Genomic DNA, 21,974 nt, shown 5'->3' on the forward strand with positions numbered 1-21,974 from the left:
CCGGCGGGGATTCAGGGAGAGGGAAGAGCGGGATTTCACACGCCCCGCGTTGCGGCCTGGCCGTCGGGCCTCCCCCACCGGCCCCTGCGGCTCCTCCCCCAGGGCCTTGTGGTCCCGCGCGCCCACCCTTCACTCCCGGTGGTTTCGCAGGGTCTTCCGCTTCTCCCCTATGGCCCGCTGGGCAATCTGCCCATGATCCCTGGGTCCGGCAGCTCCTCCCCCCTCTACCGCAGCAGACCTTCCCCCGGGCCCCGCCATCTCTCTGTATCTCCCCCTTCCCCCGGCGGATCCTCCCCTCCCACCCTCTCTCTGCTTCCCCCTCTGTGCTCCCCGCGGAACCGGGCCCGGCGACTCGTGTGAGCTGCCTGCAGCATGCTGCCTTGGGAGGCAGGCGCTGCCTGTAGGCTAAGCACACCACGAGCTCTGTGTTCCCTGGCGTGACGCACGGTATCCAGGGCCTCAAGGGGCAAATGCAGCCGTGCCTGTCATGTTTGATTTTTCTCTGACTCGTGCTCTCTTTCCATGCTTCCCAAACTGCAGTGTTGCCCCCGTGTTAGTAATTGCATAAAAGCTATAAAGCTAGAACGAAAGCGTTCAGTTTTTTTGGGGTAGGATTGATGTCTTTTGGGTGTGTGTGTGTGTGCACAACATCCAACAGGCTGGGACTCTCATCCTGATTGGGGTGTTGCACCTGAAATAAAAGTAACGCTCTCTGGTGCCTGGTGCAACAGGCAGGAACTAATGCCAGCATGAGTGGTAAAATAGCTTTATTGGGCTTATTTAATTGGAACATAAGAACCTGCCATACTGGGTCAGACCAAAGGTCCATCTAGCCCAGTATCCTGTCTTTAGACAATGGCCAGTGCCAGGTGCTTCAGAGGGAATGAACAGAACAGGTCATCATGAAGTGATTCATCCCCTGTCCCCATTCACAGCTGCTCACAAACAGGGGCTAGGGAAACATAATGGCTCCTGGGAGCACATAACCTGGTGTTATGGTGATAGGTGTTCTAAAAACTATAGTTCTGTCTTAACAGTACAATTCATGGTGTTGCTGATAAAACCCTGTCCTGTTTGGGACCTTGCTCTCTGACTGTCATTTGCCTTGTTTCTCTCATGACTATTAAGATTAGCTGGGATGCTGTTATTGTCAATTCCTAGGATCATGTTTTCCAGGCCTGACAGAAGAGTCTTCTCAGTAAAGAGTGCCCCTAAATTTAGAATTTGCTCCCTTTGGTGCTCCATCACTGTTAGAGGTTGGTGATCTTTGGGGCATCATTCAAAGCACATTAATTTTGTTTTGCTCTTGGGCATCTCAGGGTTGGTAGCAATGGTCAGTTGTGTACCACATAGTGGGCTGCCCCTATAATTTCCTTTTTTAAAACCTATGTAAAACAGCACCTGGTTTCTAAAACTTTAGGTGCTTTATGAAACTTAAATCAGCAGAAGTAGAAGTCTGTATAATCTGAGTGCTGAGTTGCATGTGTTTTGCCGTTCACCACCTTATAACCTTTGTTTTTTTCAATTTTGAGTCATCATGCCAACATTGGTATTGCACTGGCACTAAATGGTGGGCAAAATTGTTTTCCTGAGAGCATCAGAAGAGCGTTTGTTGGTTGCAAAGGTGAACGTTTTTTTCTATATATACACTTATTAAGCTGCCTGTGTAGTGGGCTGGGTGGCACATTGGGTTTAGTATATTAGCCTTTCATCATTGCAGATCAGAGTTCAAATCCTTCGTTAGGTCATAAGTGAAAAGGATGCAGATGGTCTCATCCAAGTCCCTGGTGGACACCCATTTACATTATGGAATAGCTAAAAACCTTGGCACAATCGGCAGCCATTGCTCGAGAGGCCTAAGATGTGACTATAGATAGACATGGTGATTCAAGTCACGTTTGAAGTGCTTTGGCAGAGCTGTGTGAGGGAAGCTTGCACAGTGCCTGTCCGTACTAAGATGGTTCAATCTAAAGGTCACTCATTTTCATGAGTGAAAAAAATCATATTCAAACTTCTAATGAATTTAAATTGTGGGGCGGGGGGGAACCTATTAAAGTACTTGTACTTTTAATTTTATCTATTGAAACTTGGCAGAATTTGTCATGTCTTTCTGCTTTTACTAGTTTCACTTTTTGTAACACAAATTAATCTATCCTGCAACTAATCAGCAAACACAAATAGTTTTCTTTTGGCTTTACACACAGAATGGCTCAGCAGCAAGCACTGAGATTTCGTGGCCCAGCACCCCCACCAAATGCTGTCATGAGGGGTCCACCACCTCTCATGCGTCCACCTCCACCTTTCGGCATGATGAGAGGTCCACCTCCACCACCTCGTCCCCCCTTTGGCCGACCTCCATTTGATCCTAATATGCCTCCAATGCCACCTCCGGGAGGGATTCCTCCACCAATGGGGCCTCCACATCTACAGGTAAAGAATGTATGGGTTTGTTTTTCTGTTTTTGATGTGGATGGATGTGGTAAGAAGTCAGCAGTATTCAGAAGCAATTACAGCAGGAAAAGAAAAAAGTAAATGTAAAAAAAAAAAAGATCAGAGCCTAGTTACTTTTATCACACTGCATGTTGTTCAAAAATATCTAATAGAGGGTCCTTCACATGGTTCCTAAAGGCAAACATAATGGAATCATGTGCACAGTTAAGATGAGTTCATTGACAAAAAACTCCAGTAGTGCAGAGTTAAAATTCTCTGGTAGTGCCTTGTGTCCTTCCAAATCATCAAGTTTAACTACACTCTATCTTTTGAAAACAAGGTAATGAAGAGTAGAGCTAACACAAATTTAAACCTCGGAAAACCATTAAAGTTAAGGTACATGCCACCCCCCAATGTAACTGCTCCTTGGAGCTGGCCTTAGCCACTTGGAATAGTTTAGTAAGGGTGGTGCTATAATAAGATATGAAGAATAGAAAGGAGAATGTCCCATTGTGTTGTGATCAACAGTTTTTAATTCAAACGTTTATCTACATGCACTCCAGCTGCATTCCTTGTGTTAGATATGGTTGTATTGAATGGTGGATCAATTAGTTGGAGCAGTTTGGAAGAGTAGTTACTGTGATATGAAAAGAGGAGCATATGTACCTTGAGGGATCAAGTGGGCCTAATTTCAACGCTGGTTCTGTTGAGGTGTGTCAGTAGTGGTGCACAGTGGTCTTGTCATGTGGATTGTCATCAGTCTAGTGAAGGGATTGTAATATTTAGCAAATTTGGGTTGGTTGCTGTGGAGTGGGCACAGTCTGTGTAGGTAGCTCCTGTTTGCTATGCCTGGCTTAAACCAGAGTTTTGTCTTAGCAAAGAGGTGTACTTTGTCCTACAGTGCTCGTAGGTGCAGTTCCCTGAGTGTTCTGCAGCATCTCCAATGATAGAGTGCTTGTATGTGTGTTATGGGTGTGTTGCGGTATTGCTCGGAGAGAATGGAATTAAGATTATGTTGTGGTGATGGTATATACCTTAACTGTGTATTTTCTGGTGTTTAGGAAGGTGAGCCTGGCACCCTTTCCCACTGCTGGAGGTAGCATGGGGAAGATGGGGAGTTCTGGATTCTCAGGCTGGTGGAGGAGTCATGGGAAGGAATTGTAGGTGTATTTGTAAGGGAGGGAGGAGGATTGTGCACAGATGACTCCACTTCTTTTCCCTCCAAGCATGTCACTGGAGGGGAAGGTGCCCAGCTGCCCACTCTTTATGGTAATGTTGTGTCCGTGCTTCTGAGATGCCAGAGAGCAAAGACTTCAGAGGATGATCCCTTGTTTATTGAGAATTGTAGAAAAAATACTTTTTTTGGAAACCCAGTTTTTTATCAAAGCTTTAAGTCATCCAACTGGGTTTTCAAAAACAAATAAGGGTTGTTATCTAGGGGTGTTCTGGCCCCTCAGTAGCTGTGCCAGAGCACAACCCTGAGGGGCAGAGCCCTCATCCCACTCCCTCCCAACCCTCCATGGCACTGCTCTGATCATCATCCATCCCCCCCCCCCCCCCCATATTCCCTTCGCTCTCCACCAAAAAAGTTATAAGAATCAGAAGAAGTTATGATCTGATCATGCTAGTGGAGCGGTGTATTGAGAACCCTTGACCAGATGACACCGAACATTGATCGCATTAAGTTTTATTGTTCAGGAAAGGGTGAAGACTGAGTCATGATTACGTTATCCTAACCATTTACTGTCTTTCATCTTCACTGTGTTATTTTTAAATTCTTGCTATTACTTTAAAGTAAAAGTGGAGTTTACATGTAGATTTCATAGCATTTTTAAAATATCACTTTTAAACCAGAAATTTGGACCTCAGGGTGAAATGTCCAAAAGAGCCCTGCAGCACAAAATGCATTTCCTGAAAACTGCGTAGGGTAGGCCTTAAGCTCTCAGTGCCTGGGTGCAGCTAAGGTCCAGTGATGACAGCAAGTCATCTTGAGCCACCTATTCACTCTCATAGCAGGCTGCCAGCAGACCTGTTTTTACAGAGCCCCTGGTCTCGCTGCGTATATATGTTTAAATGCATCCATGATGCTTGTGCCAACCTGGAGTTACAAACATTGTCCTCAGTAACTTTGTCAGTATTGCTTCCTGAAAGGGCCAGGAGGGGGAGAGGAAGCACATGCTAAAATAAATCCTGAGTGACTAAGGTCAGTTTGGGATGGATCAGAGCCTTAGTTTGAGCACAGATTTGCCCAAAAAAAGTGGACGAACCCGATGATTTTGTAAAATGCTGTGTTTTAGGGGGTCTGTATTTTGGGGAGCCCCTGGCTCAAATGACCCCAAATTTGAACTGCTTACACTGTCTAGCACAGCAAATTTCAAAAGAATCAGAATATACATATGTTTTTTTAGAATACTTAGAATAGTCAACCTTTAAACAGAAGAAATGCTCAATCTTACTAACAGGAGAATTGTTGCTTTGCTATTATGCTAAAACAGTGATATTCAGACTAAGGCTCGCAAGCCATGAGTGGCTCTTTAATGTGTCTCCTGCAGCTGTTTGCAGCACATGATATTAAAGCACTGTGATTCAATTATTAACCAATCAGGATGCTTTTATCATGTTAACCAATTGTAGTTGATTAAAAATAATAATACCTGGTCAGTCATTTTTCTGGGAGAATAATATATAAACTAAATATTTCCCCTGCTTTACTGTTTAAATATGAATATATAGTAGTATACTAAATGAAGCAATGAATTCATACTACTGTGGCTCTTTTGGGTAATGTTGATCTCTAGTTTGGCTCCTGAACACTGAGATCTGAGTATCACTATGTTAAAAGTTCATGTACTATGGGGGATATGCATGAAATAAGAATTTAGAATGATATTGGGGTGTATCAAATTAGTATTAAGCATTTTAAAATTAAGATTTTTTTGCTACCTTTGGACATTTAGTAATAACTACTTAAGTTGAACTAATCCTCTGCTGGATCATCTGTTTTTTATTTCTCTTCAGTGAGGGGGGAATCATTTATGCTACCCCAGGCCTCTTCTCTTTATATGGCCACTTCTTTGCTGTTTTGCATTTAGTTAATACCTCAAGGCTTGAAGTACTTGTTAAAGCTGTTCTCTGTGCTATGGGTTGACTTGTCATGAGGTGTGGCCCTTGCCTTGATAATACTAATTGAGGCCATGGCTCCCCTGATTTTCTGTCACTGGAGGCATTCCACTTCCGTAAGCAACGGAGCTAGGTGGATGGAAGCATTCTTCCACAAGGCTGAGGATTTTTCATACTCCCTGAGTATGCTATGTCAATCTAAATTTTAAGTGTAGAACAGGCCAGAGATTGTAATGTTGTTTCAGTGGACTGTATTAGAACAGCATGGAAGACTGTTGCTAAGTCTTTGCTTGCTGAGGCTGTGCAGTCAAGTGATACAGAATATGAACGCAAACTGTATATGGCAGACCTGTGACATTGTTACTGTTATATGATTTTACACAGAGGCCACCATTCATGCCTCCTCCCATGGGTAGCATGCCACCGCCTCCTGGTATGATGTTTCCTCCAGGGATGCCACCTGTCACTGCCCCTGGAACTCCAACTATGCCACCCACTGAAGAGATATGGGTAGAAAACAAGACTCCAGATGGCAAGGTAAGACTGGAACCAAATACAGCAAGGAGCTATCAGGAATAGTGAGTGACTGCTACCATGTTACAACATCTGATCTTGTTTGCATTGGTGGTGGTGTTGTGTTGATCTTGGCCATTGAGGCTGCAGATTGTGTATAGTAAGAGTCTTTGTTTTTGTCATGCTAAATAGGTAGGCAAAACAGAGCAATTTCCTTTTATTAATACATATTCATATAGATATTAACTTTTTCCCTCCTAATTTGAGGATGGGGGACTAGGCCATTCATTGTGAAAACATACTATTGTTTGACAATGACTTTTCTACTCTCTAGGTCTATTTCTATAATGCACGAACGCGTGAGTCTGCATGGACCAAGCCAGATGGGGTAAAGGTTATTCAGCAATCAGAACTGACACCAATGCTGGCTGCTCAAGCGCAGGCCCAGGCTCAAGCGCAGGCCCAGGCTCAAGCGCAGGCCCAAGGTGCCTCCACACCAACAACCAGCAGTCCTGCATCTTCAGTGTCTCCATCAACCTCGTCGAGTACACAGTCCTCCATGACCTCTACTACAACCACAGCCACTTCAGTTTCACAGACCATTTCCAGTGAGTTACTGTGGGTTTCTTAGGCTTTGTGAGAGTGGGAAACAAATGCTACCTTGGAGGAAATACTGTAGTAAAGACTTAATGTGACATGTGGCTCCTCTTTGCCAGGTATTTGTTTTTTCTGCTACTGCTACCCATATGTTCTCAAATAACCAAATAGACACTTAATAGTTATTGATATACTTGGAAATGCTTTGTTAAGAAAAGGAGGAAGGGGTTGTTCCACCAAGGTTTCCCATCTTACCTGTCTCCAGGATCCAACCTGCCCTTCTGGCTGAGGAGGTGGGCATGTCAATGCTGCCTCTGGAACAAGCAGAGTTGATTGTTATAGAGCAGAACTTCTGCTTTTTCATTCTGCAGAACATCCCAGTGCTTCAGTTACTTTGTGTTTTGAGTAACAACACAGACCAGGAGAGGTTTTGAGCTTTATTGATGAATGATCCATGTAGTTTGAAAACTATTGCTCTTCACAGGGGATTGACCTTGTGGAATGTATATATTTAGATTGTAGCCATAGCAAATAATCTTACAGTTGACTCATATGTCATTTTTTCACTAGACCTGCAAAGCTAGAAAGTAACTACCTAGCCTATTCTCTTGATATATTTAAGTGTAGTGTGTAGGGCATTATTTTATAGTCTGTGTAGACATTTGTTAAATATGTAACAATGGACAAGAATCACAGATGTTTAGATTCCATTCCATATCAGATCTTTGAGATCCATAGTTTACTCACTGTAGTTTTCTCTGCTTTTGAGGCATATGTTTATAGTGAGGCCCTTTTTATGTAACTTTATAGAGTATTGTAGAAGTTGACTTGACTGTTGGCTGCCAAAAATGTAATTTTCTGACACCAAGCACTAATGAATTTTGCCTTTTTTCTTAAGGAAGTTCTGTTAATGTTGATGCCTGTGGCCAGGTGCTAAAGCTTGTGTTTTAAAAGATCAATTTTCTCAGCATTCAGAATCAGTCTGTAAAGTATTGGGGGTCAGAAGAGCTGGGTTCTAATTCTGACTGTGCCATTGGTTTATTGTGTGACCTTGAGCAAATCATTTAATCTCTGTATGCCTCAGTTTCCCTATCTTTAAAACACGAATAACTCTCTTACCCTTTGAGAACTGCAGATAGTGTTAAATATATACTAAATATTAAGTATCTTTATATCATTGAAAAAGTGAGTTAATCACTTTATTAAATAAAGGAGAAAATAATTTCCTTGCAATATGTTTTTCAGTTTTTATGACAAATTTAATATCTACAACATAATCACTTAGTACAAGAAAAGTGATATTTCTCCATCATTACACTGTATCGTCTCTATAACATTGCTTTCCAGGGTAAAAAATCAAAATGATGCCTAGTATAAGTTTAATTCTTGAAACGCATTGGCTGCCACTTTCCTTCTTTTACCCCACACATTGATATGCAACATTAGCATCCTGTCGAAGGCTAACTCGAATCATCCTGCAAGAAATGTTGAACTGAATGTTTAATATTCATTTACCCACTAGGAGGCACTGAAGGCCACTAGAATTCTTCCATTCCATGACAAAGCATTTTCCTAAACTTTTCTTTGATTATACATGCTTGAATCACAGTTGCATGGCCACAATCTAAGAATACCACACTGTTGTCATGTACATGCACATGCAAAACTGCTGCCATTATATTGTTTAAACAACAATATTCTTTGTGCGTTAGTTCCTTCATTCAAGGTTTTGTACAACTTTCTACTCCTAGTTGTCTCAATCTGAACAGAGGTTCATATTTCACTTTTCACCCAAACAAGTTAGACTAGTTCTCTGGTAACCAAAGCAAGGAAACTTTTGCCACTGCTCTAGAGATTTGTTAATTATATTATACAAACAAGGGGGTGAGGGAAATAAGAAATATAAATTGATTGATTTTTTTTTTTTCCTGGAATGATATAATGTCACAGGGTGGAGGGAGGGATTTTTATTTCCAGCGAGCATCCTTTTCTTATATGTGCTTCGGTAAGGGATGAAATACTTTATAGTATGTGTAAGGAAATATTTGTGAGTGCTCATATATTTACAGTTCACATGTTGTACCATTTAAGAAAACTACACGTTTTTTTTTCCTTCTTTCTTTTTATCAGCACCAACGACACAAGACCAGACCACAAGTTCAGGTGTTTCAGTTGCTACATCTTCAGTTAGTGTTTCAACCTCCGCTCCTTCTGCTACACCTGTGCAGACTGTACCCCAGCAAGTCCCACAGACGTTGCCTCCTGCAGTTCCTCATGCAGTACCTCAGCCAACAGCAACAATTCCTGCTTTTCCACCCGTAATGGTACCTCCATTTCGTGTCCCCCTTCCTGGCATGCCTATTCCACTTCCAGGTAAATTGGTACACTGTAGTTGTCTTATCAACTATGTGTCCATGTTGTCAATTTGTTTGCACTCATGTGTCTACTGTGTATTTAATTGCCTAAATCCTCTCCATTTAGAACATTTTCTGAAATAATTCAGGTTTAGTGGACAGACTTTAAGTAATAGTCACTTGAAACACATTTTAAATATTTAATTTTCGGATACAATTATTACAAAGTTATTTAAACATGTAAAATCCTTGCTTTGATAATACAAATAAATTAGAATGCACTGAAAAGTGCATTTTATAAATGGATTATTTTAAAGGGATCGTGTCTATACTCCAGTCCCATACAAAGTAATGAAGAGCTGGATTAATTCTTTAAGTGACTCTGAGACTGTTAATCAACTGTAAAAATAGTTTATTGCCAGTATGCCCTAGCACTACTTTTTTTCATATAGCAGAATTCATGGTTGGTATGTGATCATTGCAGTCACTTTGTTACTTGGATTTAGAGCTTTAATCTTATGCACAAATGGAATAAAACTAGAGGGGACTAAAAGTGAATTACATATTGTAGAGTCTCTCTAATATCCGGGGACCATCACAGCTACAACTATTCTGCATACATATTCAAGAGCAGAAAGTATTACAGTTCAACACTGATCTCAAGTGTTCCCAAGCCTGATCTCTTGCAGCCACCAGGAATAGTGTTGGAAAAGGAACAAAAAGGCTTGAGTTGCGAGGGCTCATGTTGAAGCTTAGTCCATGTTCATAGATTCTAAGTCCAGAAGGGACCATTGTGATCTAGTGAGTCTGACTACTCTATAACACATACCATAGAACTTTCCCAAATAATTCCAAGAGTATATCTTCTAGAAAAACATCCAATCGTGACTTCAGAATTGGCCATGTTGGAGAATCCACAACCCATGGCAAATTGTTGCCATGGTTAATTACTGATACGGTTAAAAAATTACACCTTATTTCCAGTCTGAATTTCTCTATCTTCAACTTCCAACCATTGGATTGTGTTATACTTATCTATCCAATTGAGGAGCCCATTATTTAATATTTGTTCCCCATGTACATACGTATAGACTGTAATTAAGTTACTCCTTAATTTTCTCTTTGTTAAGCATAGATTGAGCTCCTTGAGTCTATCACTGCAGGGCGTGTTTTCTAATCCTTTAATCATTCTCATAGCTCTTCTCTAAACCCTTTCCAATTTTTCAACGTTCTTGACTTGTGGGCACTAGAACTGTTCACAGTATTCCAGCAACAGTCACTCAGTGCCAGATGAAGAGGTAAAATAACCTCTCTACTCCTACTCAAGATTCCCCTGTTTATGCATCCCAGGATCACATTAGCACTTTTGGCCACAACCTTACACTAGGAGCTAATGTTCAACTGATCATCCACCACAACCGACCTATCTTTTCCAGAGTCATGATTAGAAAAAAAATCAACTTTATAGGAGTGATACAACAGCACAATATTGCTTTAAAAAGGAAATTATAGGGAAGTCATCAGCTTAAACAAGACAAAATTATAGCAGGTTGAGGACAGTACTCTGGTTGATATTGAATGTTAGGTAAGTAATTTAGAGGTCTGATTCTGTACGCAACTGCATATGTGCAGAATTTATGTCCATCGCAGATTTCTTTGCTTCCCTGCAGAAAACTGACTTTCTGACGGGGAAGCAAAGGGAAGCCACAACAGCAGTCATGGGGGCCCTCTCCAGCAGTATGTTTTGGGTGTCCAGGGCAGCTGGCAGAGAGAGATCACTGAGGCAGGGGGCAGGACTGGGGAAGACCAGCTGGTGGCTCCTGCTTGTCCCAGCTGGGTTGGGGAGGATGGGACTTCCTCTTTCCCTGCATGGCATCTGGGGCCGGGTCAGACCCACAGCCAGATTTCTCTCCCAGCTGCAGGAATCTCTGCAACCCCCACTCCCCCAGCTCATTCACCCATCACTCCTCAGCTGCAGGGGGAGGGATCCCTGTACAGGGAGCTGCTCTCCCATCCACCCAACCTCCATGTATCCAGACCTCCTCATACCCAGACCCTCCTGCTCAGCCTCACCCCCGAACTCCAAACCCCCCTTGATGAACCCCACTCTCCTGCAGCTGGACCATCCCAACAAGCCACCCGCACCTGAATCCTCACCCCACCGAGCCCCAACCAGCTGTACCTGGATCCCCACCCCACTGAGCCCCATTCCACCAGCATCTGGACCCCACCCCATATTCCCCCCCCCCAACCCACACCTGGATCCTCCCACACTAAGCCTCTCCACACTTGGATCCTGCCTTGCTGAGCCTGCCTTCCCACACCTGGTACATCTGGAATGGAGGAGCAGGGCCCTGGGGTGTTTCTGGAATAGGCCCGGTCCTTGCGCTCTGTCGGGGTTAGGTGCAGCCTCACCACTGAGTCTTTGTCCTGGGGGGTAGCTGTACAGTGATTTCCCACCTCTGTGCAACCAGTGGCCTGTGTTCCCCAGTGCCATGCTGGAGCCTTCACATTTATTTGACAAATAAAATTTGCAGAATTTTAAAATTGTGTGCAGAATTTTTATTTTTTTGGCACAGAATTTTAAATTTTTTGGTGCAGAATGCCATCAGGAGTAGATTCTTACATATTTTGGGGAGTTAAGGGAAAAGAATAACTAATTATTAAGTTTTAAAATAGGCATCTTAAGTCAGGATGAAGAAAGTTTGACTACTCTTAACTTCAGTTCCTGCCTCTTCCAGCAAATGATCAGTGTAAGATGAAGGATCCAATATTCTTCAAGTAAAATGCATATTCCGCTATTCTTAAGTGTAAACTGGCAGGCAAAATTTGAATGATCAGTACAATAAGGAAACAATTTCAATATCCAATAAACTGCCCATGAACAAAGGACACTTGTATTTTTTGTAAGCTTCCAGTGCAGAAACTCCCGCACTGAACACTACACTGGAAAAGAAGAGAGAAGTGTGAAAAGCAAACAAAACACCTTGGTGGTTTGATGAAACATTTTCTTCAAATTCTCTCAGAACATGAATATAGTTTCTGAAGTTCTGGAAGACTTATACGTGACCCATTTTCCCTTTTCACTGGGAAATAACACATTGGATTGAACTGGGAGGACTCCATGCAGTTTTGAATATGTTTTCTTTGATTGTTCTAAATACACATTCTCTTTGATTACGGAACAAAACTATGTTTTGTTTTTGTTTTTTAATTCAGATAAAATTGATTTAACTTGGTTGTGCTTTTTTTGTGATGTTCCTAGAAAGTCTTGGGATATTCCCACCATAACTACAAAATGCCTGAAGAGATGAATTTTTAAGAAACAAGCTAAAAAGATCCTGTTAAAATATTAGCAGAATTTAAAAAGACATATTGAGCATAAGTTTGTAGCTCTTTTGTGTTAGGCAGTGATGAGCATGAAGCCATCCAAAGAGATCACTTCATATTAAGAAAAAAGAGCTGAGCAGTGCAATTGACAAGTGATCTTGACATTGTGATCATATGTGAAAAGCTAGCTGTACATTTAAAAATGTGAAATTTGTCAGAGGAAACCACTTTTTTTTTTTTTTCCCCTGTAGTTGCTAAGAAGCCTGTCTGCTCTTCAGTAGAACCAATTTCCGTGGTCAGACAGATGACATTATTTATCCTGATTCAGTTTTAGGACATACTGTAACTTCCTTAACAAAACAAATCTTTACATGCATTTAAAGGCTGTAGCATAAAAAACAAAACAAAACTAGACAAACTTCATTCAGTACCATTTGATTCAATGCTTCGGTATCCTAATTCATATATACTACATAAATGCTATTAGAAATTTTAATAAAAGAGCTCAAAACTAAAGAGCACTGACATTTTGTCTTTTCTAAAAGTTTTTTTATATAAATTGGAAGTGTATTTTCTATATTAGATTTTTGATAAAGAAAATTAACATTTATTTTGGTTATAAACACAGGGGTTTAATTTCATTTTGTGTTGTGGGAATTCTCACCTCTTACTACTTTCATATGGTGGGAATTGAAGCATTTTAGGGTCTGGGGGTATATTTCTGAGTTACCAGTCTGAAAGTACTGGATTGATACTCAGAAATACTATACAGTCATGACCCCTTCCCCCTAAAATGTACTGTCTTCTGGAATCTTTTTTTTCCCTCCCTTTTATTCTCTCATCTGTCCTAGTGATTTTTCATCTCACTGAACGGGATTAGATGCCACAGCTTCCATACCTTTCAGTGTCATTTCTTTAGTGAGCTAAAAGCAGTTCATGGTACTACCTCTCCCAAAGGCTAAATGTTCTGCCTACACTGCATTCCTACCCCATGCTGCTTCATAGACTGTGACAGAGCTAATACTTCCTACCGCTGACCCACCAGTACAGTTGCTTTGTTTGTGTATATTTCTTCACCCCTTCACAATTTTCTTTTTGCCTCTTCTCTTTCAGCTTCAATGCCTTTTCCTAATCGCCATCACCTCCTCTTTCCTTTCTGATTGAAATTGTGCTTTCCCTGCCACTACCACTCCCACCTTTGTCTTAATTGATTAAAACTGTACCTCCACTGTTGCTCGTGCCTTCTTTCCAGCTGGAGTAGGAGCAGGATGAAACTGCCAGGGACTGCAAGAGTTTCTGCAGCTGCTTCTGTTGGCCTCTTCTGGGCAAATGCTATGAGCAAAACTACCCTCAGCACAATCTCCTGCAACATTGTCCCATACAGAGGGGTGAGACTCTACCCCACACTGAATTTAAACCCCTGAATCCTCGCTCAAATGTTTTTATAAAGTTCTAATATATGTTAAAACTGTGGTTCAACGTAAAACAGTAAGCGTTGCTGTAATTTAGAACTAGTTTTATAGTTGATCTGGCACCACTTTTCATAATCTGTTGAAACAAAAAAGAATTTACATGTTCCTGCCTGGGATGTGTCTTTTCTATTGGAAAATGACATTCTAAATTGTAGCAGGAAAATTTGTAGTATTCAGACTTCCAGTAAGAGCCGACGTACAATGGCAGCTTTCCAACATGCTTGCTTATCCATTTTACAGGTGTAGCAATGATGCAAATAGTCAGCTGCCCGTATGTAAAGACAGTCGCTACCACCAAGACCGGTAATTTTTAAAACCATCTTAGTTCATTTTGTCTGTAAGTTGGCATGGTAGTGAATGTTACTGTTTATCTTTTATTTATTTATTTGCTTTCCCCCAATGAATGGATCTGTATATTTTTATTTTCAAAAAAGGTCTAAATGAAAACATATTGGCCAGCAAATAACTTTCCTAATGAGTTGTTAGTGTTAGCCTATTTAGTACAAAAAAGCTACACAAATGCACATTATTTTAATCATTGATTTCTGAGATAAATGTGAACCTCCTCATGCCTATACTACTTAGTTTTATTTCTTGTGTGTGGGGATATTTTGTTTTTTCTACTTCCGTTTGTACAGGGACATGACTGCTTGCATGTTAGTATGTATGTGGTGTATGAGTGTCTTAGTATAAATCTTCATTTTAAGGTTGTGCATTATTTAAAAATAAGCCATTTTCAGGAACAGATGTGTTTTTATATAAAAAACAGTTGCTTGTTTCTTCAATAATGTACTGATTTGTTTTTTTTTGTCCCAGGGTAAAGGCATTATAACTTGTACTTTATTATTAAACTGCTCTAAATTATGACCATATTGTGTTGGTCCTATTTTCTTACTTGAAAACAAATTTGATTTCACTTTTCCAAAAAACCTGGTATATCAGGGAAATGGTATAGTAATATTATGTACTGGCTCTTCATCTCTAGGTACTTGCTTACCATTTTGCCTTAGGACATGAGCAAAATGGTTTTGGTAGTCTGTCTCCAGTACTCCACAAAACCATCACAGCATAGTTCAGTATTACTCTTTTAAAAGCATTATGTCATCAGACTTTACCTTGAACTGAAATACCAGGGATTTTGCTCTTGAAACACTGATATTGAATGCCTAAAATGCTATTACTCTTTAGATCACTGCATTTTAAATAATTGTACCAAAATTTGCCCAGTTGAGTATGGACACTTGTGATTTAGAAACATGGTAGTACAATTAGTAACATCAGCTTCCAATTTTTGAAAAAACAGACTTATTTTGTAGTAGTTTACATTAAACTATATGCTTAGTTGATTATCATAAAACAGTATTTTGGTGCTTTTGTGTCACAAAATGATACTTCATTGTCACTCATTCTTTTGTTTTGTTTTTTATTGCTCCTTTATGTAGGTGTCTTGCCAGGAATGGCCCCTCCTATTGTACCTATGATCCATCCTCAGGTTGCTATTGCCGCTTCACCTGCTACTTTGGCTGGAGCAACAGCAGTCTCTGAATGGACAGAGTACAAAACAGCAGATGGGAAGATTTACTATTATAACAATAGGACTTTGGAATCAACATGGGAAAGACCCCAAGAACTGAAAGAGAAAGGTACAGCATTCGATTTTAGAGTCCAGCCACAACTAGGTATGATCACTTTTACGACTTATTATAAACATTGTTGCAAAATGTGAATGAGAATTACTTTAATCCTCTTCTCCCTTAATTATGATTTCCAAATTGTGTTGCTAGTGGTAACTTTGGGTTGGGTATAGCTCTTAGAGTTAAAGCATATTTGTCTTCTATTATGTTAATAGGTGTTCATTGCTGCTAAACCATGGAACATTAGATATATAAACACACACACCCCTGCTTAAAATAACTCTAAACCATGCTAGTTAAGACTGCTGCCCATGATCTAATTGACAACTCAGTTTTCACTAATTCAGCTTACTTCTCCTGAATTGAGAGGGCCATAAGACAGAGAACATTTGAATTAAGTTCCCTGAATAAAGAAGCGTTTTCTAGATCCTCATAATATATAAAATATATTTTAAAGAAAAGAAATAGGTGCAGAAGAATGCTTAGAAGGCTGTCTCTCTGCAGTTGCATTGTACAGTCTTTTTTAGGCAAGATGTCCATTCCAGAAACTAGACTGCATCATTCACTTGAGTATTCCATACAAATTTAATGTATAAAACGTTTTCTAGTGGTTCTGGAACCCATGCAGAATGCCCAGTATCCAAATATGTGTCTGCTTAAAATTGCTCTCTAAGTATTTCATCCTCTTCTGTAATGTTCTTTAAAGTTCCAAATACATTTTAAGACTTTCATTCTCAGTTTTTAATATCTCTTGAATCTTGATAAATATGTAGTTTATTCTAGAGAAGTTCAACAAACTGCAGTTTTTTTGGAGCAAGAGTATCTAGCTCACCCTAGTTTATTTTGTAGCTCCTAATGCATCCAAAAAAGTTGCAGACTTGTCATCTCCCTTCCCAAACCCATGGTCTCCCTAACCAAATTTTAATGTCATGGAAGGGAAGGTGATAGCAGCTGATCTTGCAGGGGATTCCTTTCTGAGACCTATTGTCACCAGACATAGTATCAAAAACGAACAAAAAACTAATCCAGAAAATAAGGGCTCTGTAACAGTATATAAACAACAAACAGTTTGCTAAAAAGGCAACAGTCTGCAAAGGAAGTCTATGTCAGGATGGTGTGCTGCTAATAGCAACCCTTCTGCATCATATAAGACCCACCAGAGCAGCCAGCAGTGCAAGTCAAAGCATTCAAATAACTTCCCTCTTCCCCCTCCCCAATATTCATTGATTGGATTTTAGGTGGAGAAGTAGTCTCTGTGTTGGAGTTAGAGAAATACCTCTTCCTATCACACACAATATTCTTTTATTAAAATTTAGTGCAATTTCAAGCCATCACTTTATTATAATATTTGATGGTTAACATCCCTAACTGACTATTCTTCCCAAGTGACTTGTTTCTATTGATGTAACCTCCTTGTCGGATTTTTGACTTCTAACATTTCCTGCTGGCATTGGGACTAAGTATAGGAACAGACAGGCTGCTAAAGGACAGTTTTAATTACAATTGTGAAATCCTTGCATGGAACCTGCTATAAGAAATATGTAGAATCTGAGTTATAATTTATCCTGCTAAACAAGGAATGTGCATGAGCACTTCAGGAAACTGGACTGAATTTGGAGCTCTTGTCACAGGGACACACACTGAAAATCACATCTCTTGCTACTGTATTTACATGCAACACTTACAGTTGCTATAAAAGTTGGCGGGGGGGGGGGGGCGGCAAATATTCTCTTTCAGGTTGTTTACTTTGTGCATTTGGCATTACTTTGTATTTTGTCAGTTTCCCCTGTATTGTCTGTGAGGTTCCTGTTTGCTGAAAAGTCCAGAATTTAAAAAAAACCCAAAAACAAACACTCAAATCAGGCCATACTCCTTACAGAGTATTCTGTCAGAAACTTTAATTTTTAAAAATGAGCCAATTTCAAAAATTAAAGTTGACTGTGTCACTTGAGTCCTATTAGGACCCTTATATGGGTAGCAAGGTGTTAGTAAGAGGGATTCCATTTAAATTTTTTTCTACAGTGAATGGCCAGGATGCCTGTTTTTTGGGTCAGATTCTCTGCCCCATTCCAGTTCCTTCACAACATCTAAAAAACAGAGAGCAACCAGAATTTGGCTTCAACTGCCAAGTTGATAGTTCTCCCAGCAGAACTTCTGCCTGGGGGGGAGAGGTGGGGAGAAATGGGGAGAGTAGGGTCCACTACAGCAGTTCACACACCAACGGCCATAAGTTAGAAAGACTAACTTACATTGGGGCTGGGATACCTTGAGATCAGGAGCCCTAACTGCCTTTCCCCCATGTTGAGTAGATCCTGGCACAGGAGAGAATCTGGCCCTTTGAGGATGACATTTAATTTAAAGTCTGATGAAGAGAGAATGGCAAAAAATAAAATAAAAAATAGATCAACTTGAAAAACCACATTGATAAACTGAATCTGATGAGTTCAGTAAGAATTGTAGGTTACCGTAGGCAAACTTTAAAAAAAAAAAAAATCCTTTTCTGATAGAAAAAGTAGAAGAGAAGATTAAAGAGCCTATTAAAGAACCTACAGAGGAGCCTTTGCCAATGGAGACAGAAGAAGAGGAACCCAAAGAAGAACCTATAAAATTGCTGATAAAGGAGGTAAAAGACCTTGCAACCAAATAATCTTTCTGTGTACATATGTGGATGCAGACATATTGATAAGAGATTATGGTTACAAATTTGAGTTCTTAGATTATTGGGGGTGATTTGAAAACAGTATTCTTTTCTCATGACATTTAGTGATTTTTTCTAATTAAAAAGAAAAAAATATAGAGAGATGAGTCAGGGAAACATCCCAATTCAGGCAATTGTTTAAGTATATTTAAATTCCATTGAAGCCAATGTTAAGCATGTGGCTTAAGGGCTTTCCTGAATCTGGGCCTTGATTTAAATAGAAACTAAATTCTGTAGCATAATAATCAAAAAATTAGTACATTTGAGAAGACCAATTGAAAACTAAGAAGAAGATATTAAGAAGGAAGGTTTTTTAAACATACTAGGCGCAAAAGAAATTCTAGCAATGGTATAGGCCCATTACCAGATGGAGATGGTAAAATTGTTAATGATGCAGGAAAGGCAGAGTTGTTCAATAAATATTTCTGTTCTTTATTTGGAAAGAAGCAAGTGTAGCAAGGTATCTTCTTGGTCTCACTAGCCTCAGCTGTTTTTAGCCTTGGTGAGACAGGCTTGGGTAAAACAGTCCTAAGATGCACAGGGGCAGTCCGTTCCTTCTCTCAGTCAGTCTTTTGGGCTTGTTTTTCTTCTGTTATGAGATGGAATGCGGCCTCCCTTCCTGGTGAGGCTTGCTGTCCTGCTGCTCCTGGCAGCTTGACGACTCCTCTCTCTCATCATCCCCTCTTCTCCCAACAGGGGAGGGTTTAAGAAGGTCTCAGGCAGCCCTTAGTGGGAATCAGCTGATCCTAATTAACCTCAGGTAACTCCCTCTCAGCTGATCCAAATTGATTCACTGGTAGCCCCTTCTCAGCTGAACCTGATTGACCTGTAGTTACCCCTCCTCAGTTGATAGGGAGGAGGGCATTTTAACCTTCTTGGACTGTTTTCTACCCCCCCTTGCAGCTGTCTATCCTGAGTTTATCACATATGCCCCCTACCCCACTCACCACTGCAGGGTTGGGCTACTTGCGTCGGCAAACAGTGCACCCTCGACAAGCCATCTGTGTTGCCATGCTTGATTCCGGACCTATGTTATATTCTGAAGTGGAAGGGTTGTAGCGATAAGAATCACCTTGTTCAAATAAATTTGTTAGTCTCTAAGGTGCCACAAGTACTCCTCATTCTTTTTGCTGATACAGACTAACATGGCTACTACTCTGAAACTTGTTACTCTTGTGTTTCTTTCTTTGTTTTGGTGAATCCACTTCAGAGGGGCATGGTCCGTGATGAGGGTAAACCTCTGTCTGAGTAGGTAATAGCAAAGGTTTTCTATGGCCCACTTTACCGCCAGGCATTCCTTCTCTACTTCAGCATATTTACCTTTCCTGGGCAGGAGTTTCCTACCAAGGAACAGGACTGGGTGGTGGTCTTCTCCAACCATTTGTGAAAGAATCACTCCCAACCCAACCTCAGAGGCATCAGTTTGCAAGAAACTCTTTCTCCCAGTCTGGAGCTACCAGTACTGGGATGGTGCAGAGGGCGGTCTGCAGATCTGCAAAAGCCTCCTCGGTCACGCTGGTCCATCTTACTATGTCTGGGCCACAGGCTTTTGTTAGGTCTGTTAACGGGCATGCCCTGGTGGTAAAGTGGGGGATGAACCGCCTATAGTATTGAACTAGTCCCAGGAATGCTCTGACCTGTTTCTTCCGGACTGGTCGGAGCCAATTCTGTATAGCCTCTAACTTGTTGAGTTGGGGCTTCACCATGCCGCCCCCACCTCCCACATATACGCGAGGTACTTGGCTTCTGCTAGCCCAGTCACGCATTTGGAGGGATTTTCAGTCGGCCCGCCTTCCTCAGGCTGTCCAGGACTGCTTCCACCTTCTCCTAGTGCGTCTTCCAGTCTGGGCTATGTATAACGAGGTCATCAAGATAGGCGGCCCCATAGTTGCCATGTGGACACAACAGTTTGTCCATAAGTCGTTGGAAACTTGCAGGAGCCCCATGTAAACCAAAAGGGAGGACTGTGTACTGATACAGTCCTTCTGGTGTTGAAAAGGCAGTCTTCTCTTTGTCGACCTTGGCCAGGGGGATTTGCCAATAACCCTTGGTCAGGTCAAGGGTGGACAAAAATCGTGCTTTTCCCAATCGGTCAGTTAGCTCATCTATCTGGGTATAGGGACGCATCAAATTAGGACCCTTCATTCAGTTTCTGGAAGTCATTGTAGAACCTCATACTGCCATTAGGCTTAGGTACTAGGACAACTGGACTTGACCATTCGCTATGAGACTCTTCAGTGACTCCTAACTTCAGCATTTTCCTGACTTCTATCTTGATCTTTTCTCTTTTTGCCTCCGGAATCCGGTATGGCTTGTCATTCATCTTCATTCCAGGTTCTGTGAGGATGTGATGGTGAACCTCAGTAGTCCTGCCTGGCTTTTCTGAGAATGTGTCATGGTTGCATTTGATCATGTTGATCACTTCAGTTCATTGGTCAGGGGTCAGTTCCGGGGATATTTCCAGTTGGCTGGGCTGGTTGCTTTTGGGGGTTGGTGACCCTACAATGACCACATGAGCTTCTCTGTCTTGCCAAGGTTTCAACAAGTTTGTGATAGATCTGTTCCAGCTTCTGGCGACCAGGCTGTTGGACCTTGTAGTTGATTTCTCCAATGGCTTCTTTTATCTCGTATGGCCCCTGCCACCTGGCCAGGAGCTTGCTGTCCGCTGTGGGTATGAGCGCCATTATCCAATCTCCCACCTGGAATTTTCAGATCATCACTTTGCTATTGTAGTATATCCGTTGGGCCCCTTGTGCCGTCTCCATGTGTTCCCGCACTATGGGAGCACTTGGGCTATCCAGCCTTTCATCTGCAATGCATGCTCAGTGATGTTTCTCTCTGGGTTTGGCTGTTCTTCCCAACCCTCTTTGGCATTGTCCAGCATGCCACTGGGGTGGTGACCATATAACAGCTCAAATGGGGAAAACCCAGTTGAAGTCTGAGGAACCTCCCTTATAGTAAACTTTAGGTATTGCAGCAGGGCATCCCAGTTCTTCCTGTCCCGGTTCACAACCTTTCTATCATGTTCTTTAATGTTCTGTTAAAGCGTTCGAGGCCATCGGTCTGCGGATGATAGACTGACGTCCTTATGGTCTGTCTGTGGAGCATTGCACATAAATCCTTCATTAATTTAGACACAAAATGGATTCCTTGATCCATCGGGATCTCTTTGGGTAGCCCCACTCTAGCAAAAATTTAGATTAACTCCTTAGCTATGGTCCTGGACATAGTGTTCCGTAGGGGTATGGCCTTGGGGTATCGAGTGGCATAAACTACCACAACTAGTGTGTGCTAATGGCCCCAGGCTGATTTCTCCAGTTGCCCTACTAGGTCCATAGCTATTCACTCAAATGGGATTTCAATAATCGGCAGAGGTTCCAAAGGGGCCCTTAAGTGTGGTCGGGGGCCATGTAATTGGCATTCAGGACAAGAGGCACAATATCATCGGATCACTGCATAAATTCCAGGCCAAAAAGACCTCTGCAGAATTAGATGGAGGGTTTTATCTACCCCTAAATGCCCCCCTGAACAGATGGCTGTGGGCTAGATCCATCATGCCCCTCTGATGCTTCTGCAGTACTAAGAGCTGTTCCACGACTTGCTCTTGGACCTGGGCGACTCTGTATAGCAGATTCCTCTTTTATCATATAATATGGCCCTGGGCCCTTGGCTCTCCCTTCCACAGGGACCCCATTCACCTCAACTACTACTTTGCGAATATTGTTATATATTGGATCATTGGCCTGATCCTGCCCAAAATTCTCCAGTGAAGGTCCAGTTTGCCCAAACTCGGGGAAATATTTCCATCTCCCTCTCGGGGGGAGTC

General features: G+C 41.5%; 1 protein-coding gene across 10 annotated transcripts in view; it reads left to right on the top strand.

The window, feature by feature from the left end:
* The window catches only part of TCERG1 (transcription elongation regulator 1), a 56,033-nt gene that overhangs the window by 138 nt on the left and 33,921 nt on the right, over positions 1-21,974 (top strand). For 3 of the 10 annotated variants that reach the window (XM_048859959.2, XM_048859965.2, XM_048859962.2), the window contains exons 2-8: positions 2,205-2,430; positions 5,935-6,087; positions 6,398-6,671; positions 8,791-9,033; positions 14,057-14,119; positions 15,259-15,495; positions 17,958-18,073. In XM_048859959.2, coding sequence (XP_048715916.2) covers positions 2,205-2,430; positions 5,935-6,087; positions 6,398-6,671; positions 8,791-9,033; positions 14,057-14,119; positions 15,259-15,495; positions 17,958-18,073 — 1,312 coding nt within the window. Of the gene's footprint in view, positions 1-1,429; positions 1,625-2,204; positions 2,431-5,934; positions 6,088-6,397; positions 6,672-8,790; positions 9,034-14,056; positions 14,120-15,258; positions 15,496-17,957; positions 18,074-21,974 lie in introns of those variants that run through there. The other 7 variants (XM_048859960.2, XM_048859966.2, XM_048859963.2 and 4 more) reach the window with 5 other exon arrangements.

Source organism: Caretta caretta, chromosome 8 (genome assembly GCF_965140235.1).
Source record: "Caretta caretta isolate rCarCar2 chromosome 8, rCarCar1.hap1, whole genome shotgun sequence".
In the NCBI taxonomy this organism is placed as follows: domain Eukaryota; kingdom Metazoa; phylum Chordata; order Testudines; family Cheloniidae; genus Caretta; species Caretta caretta.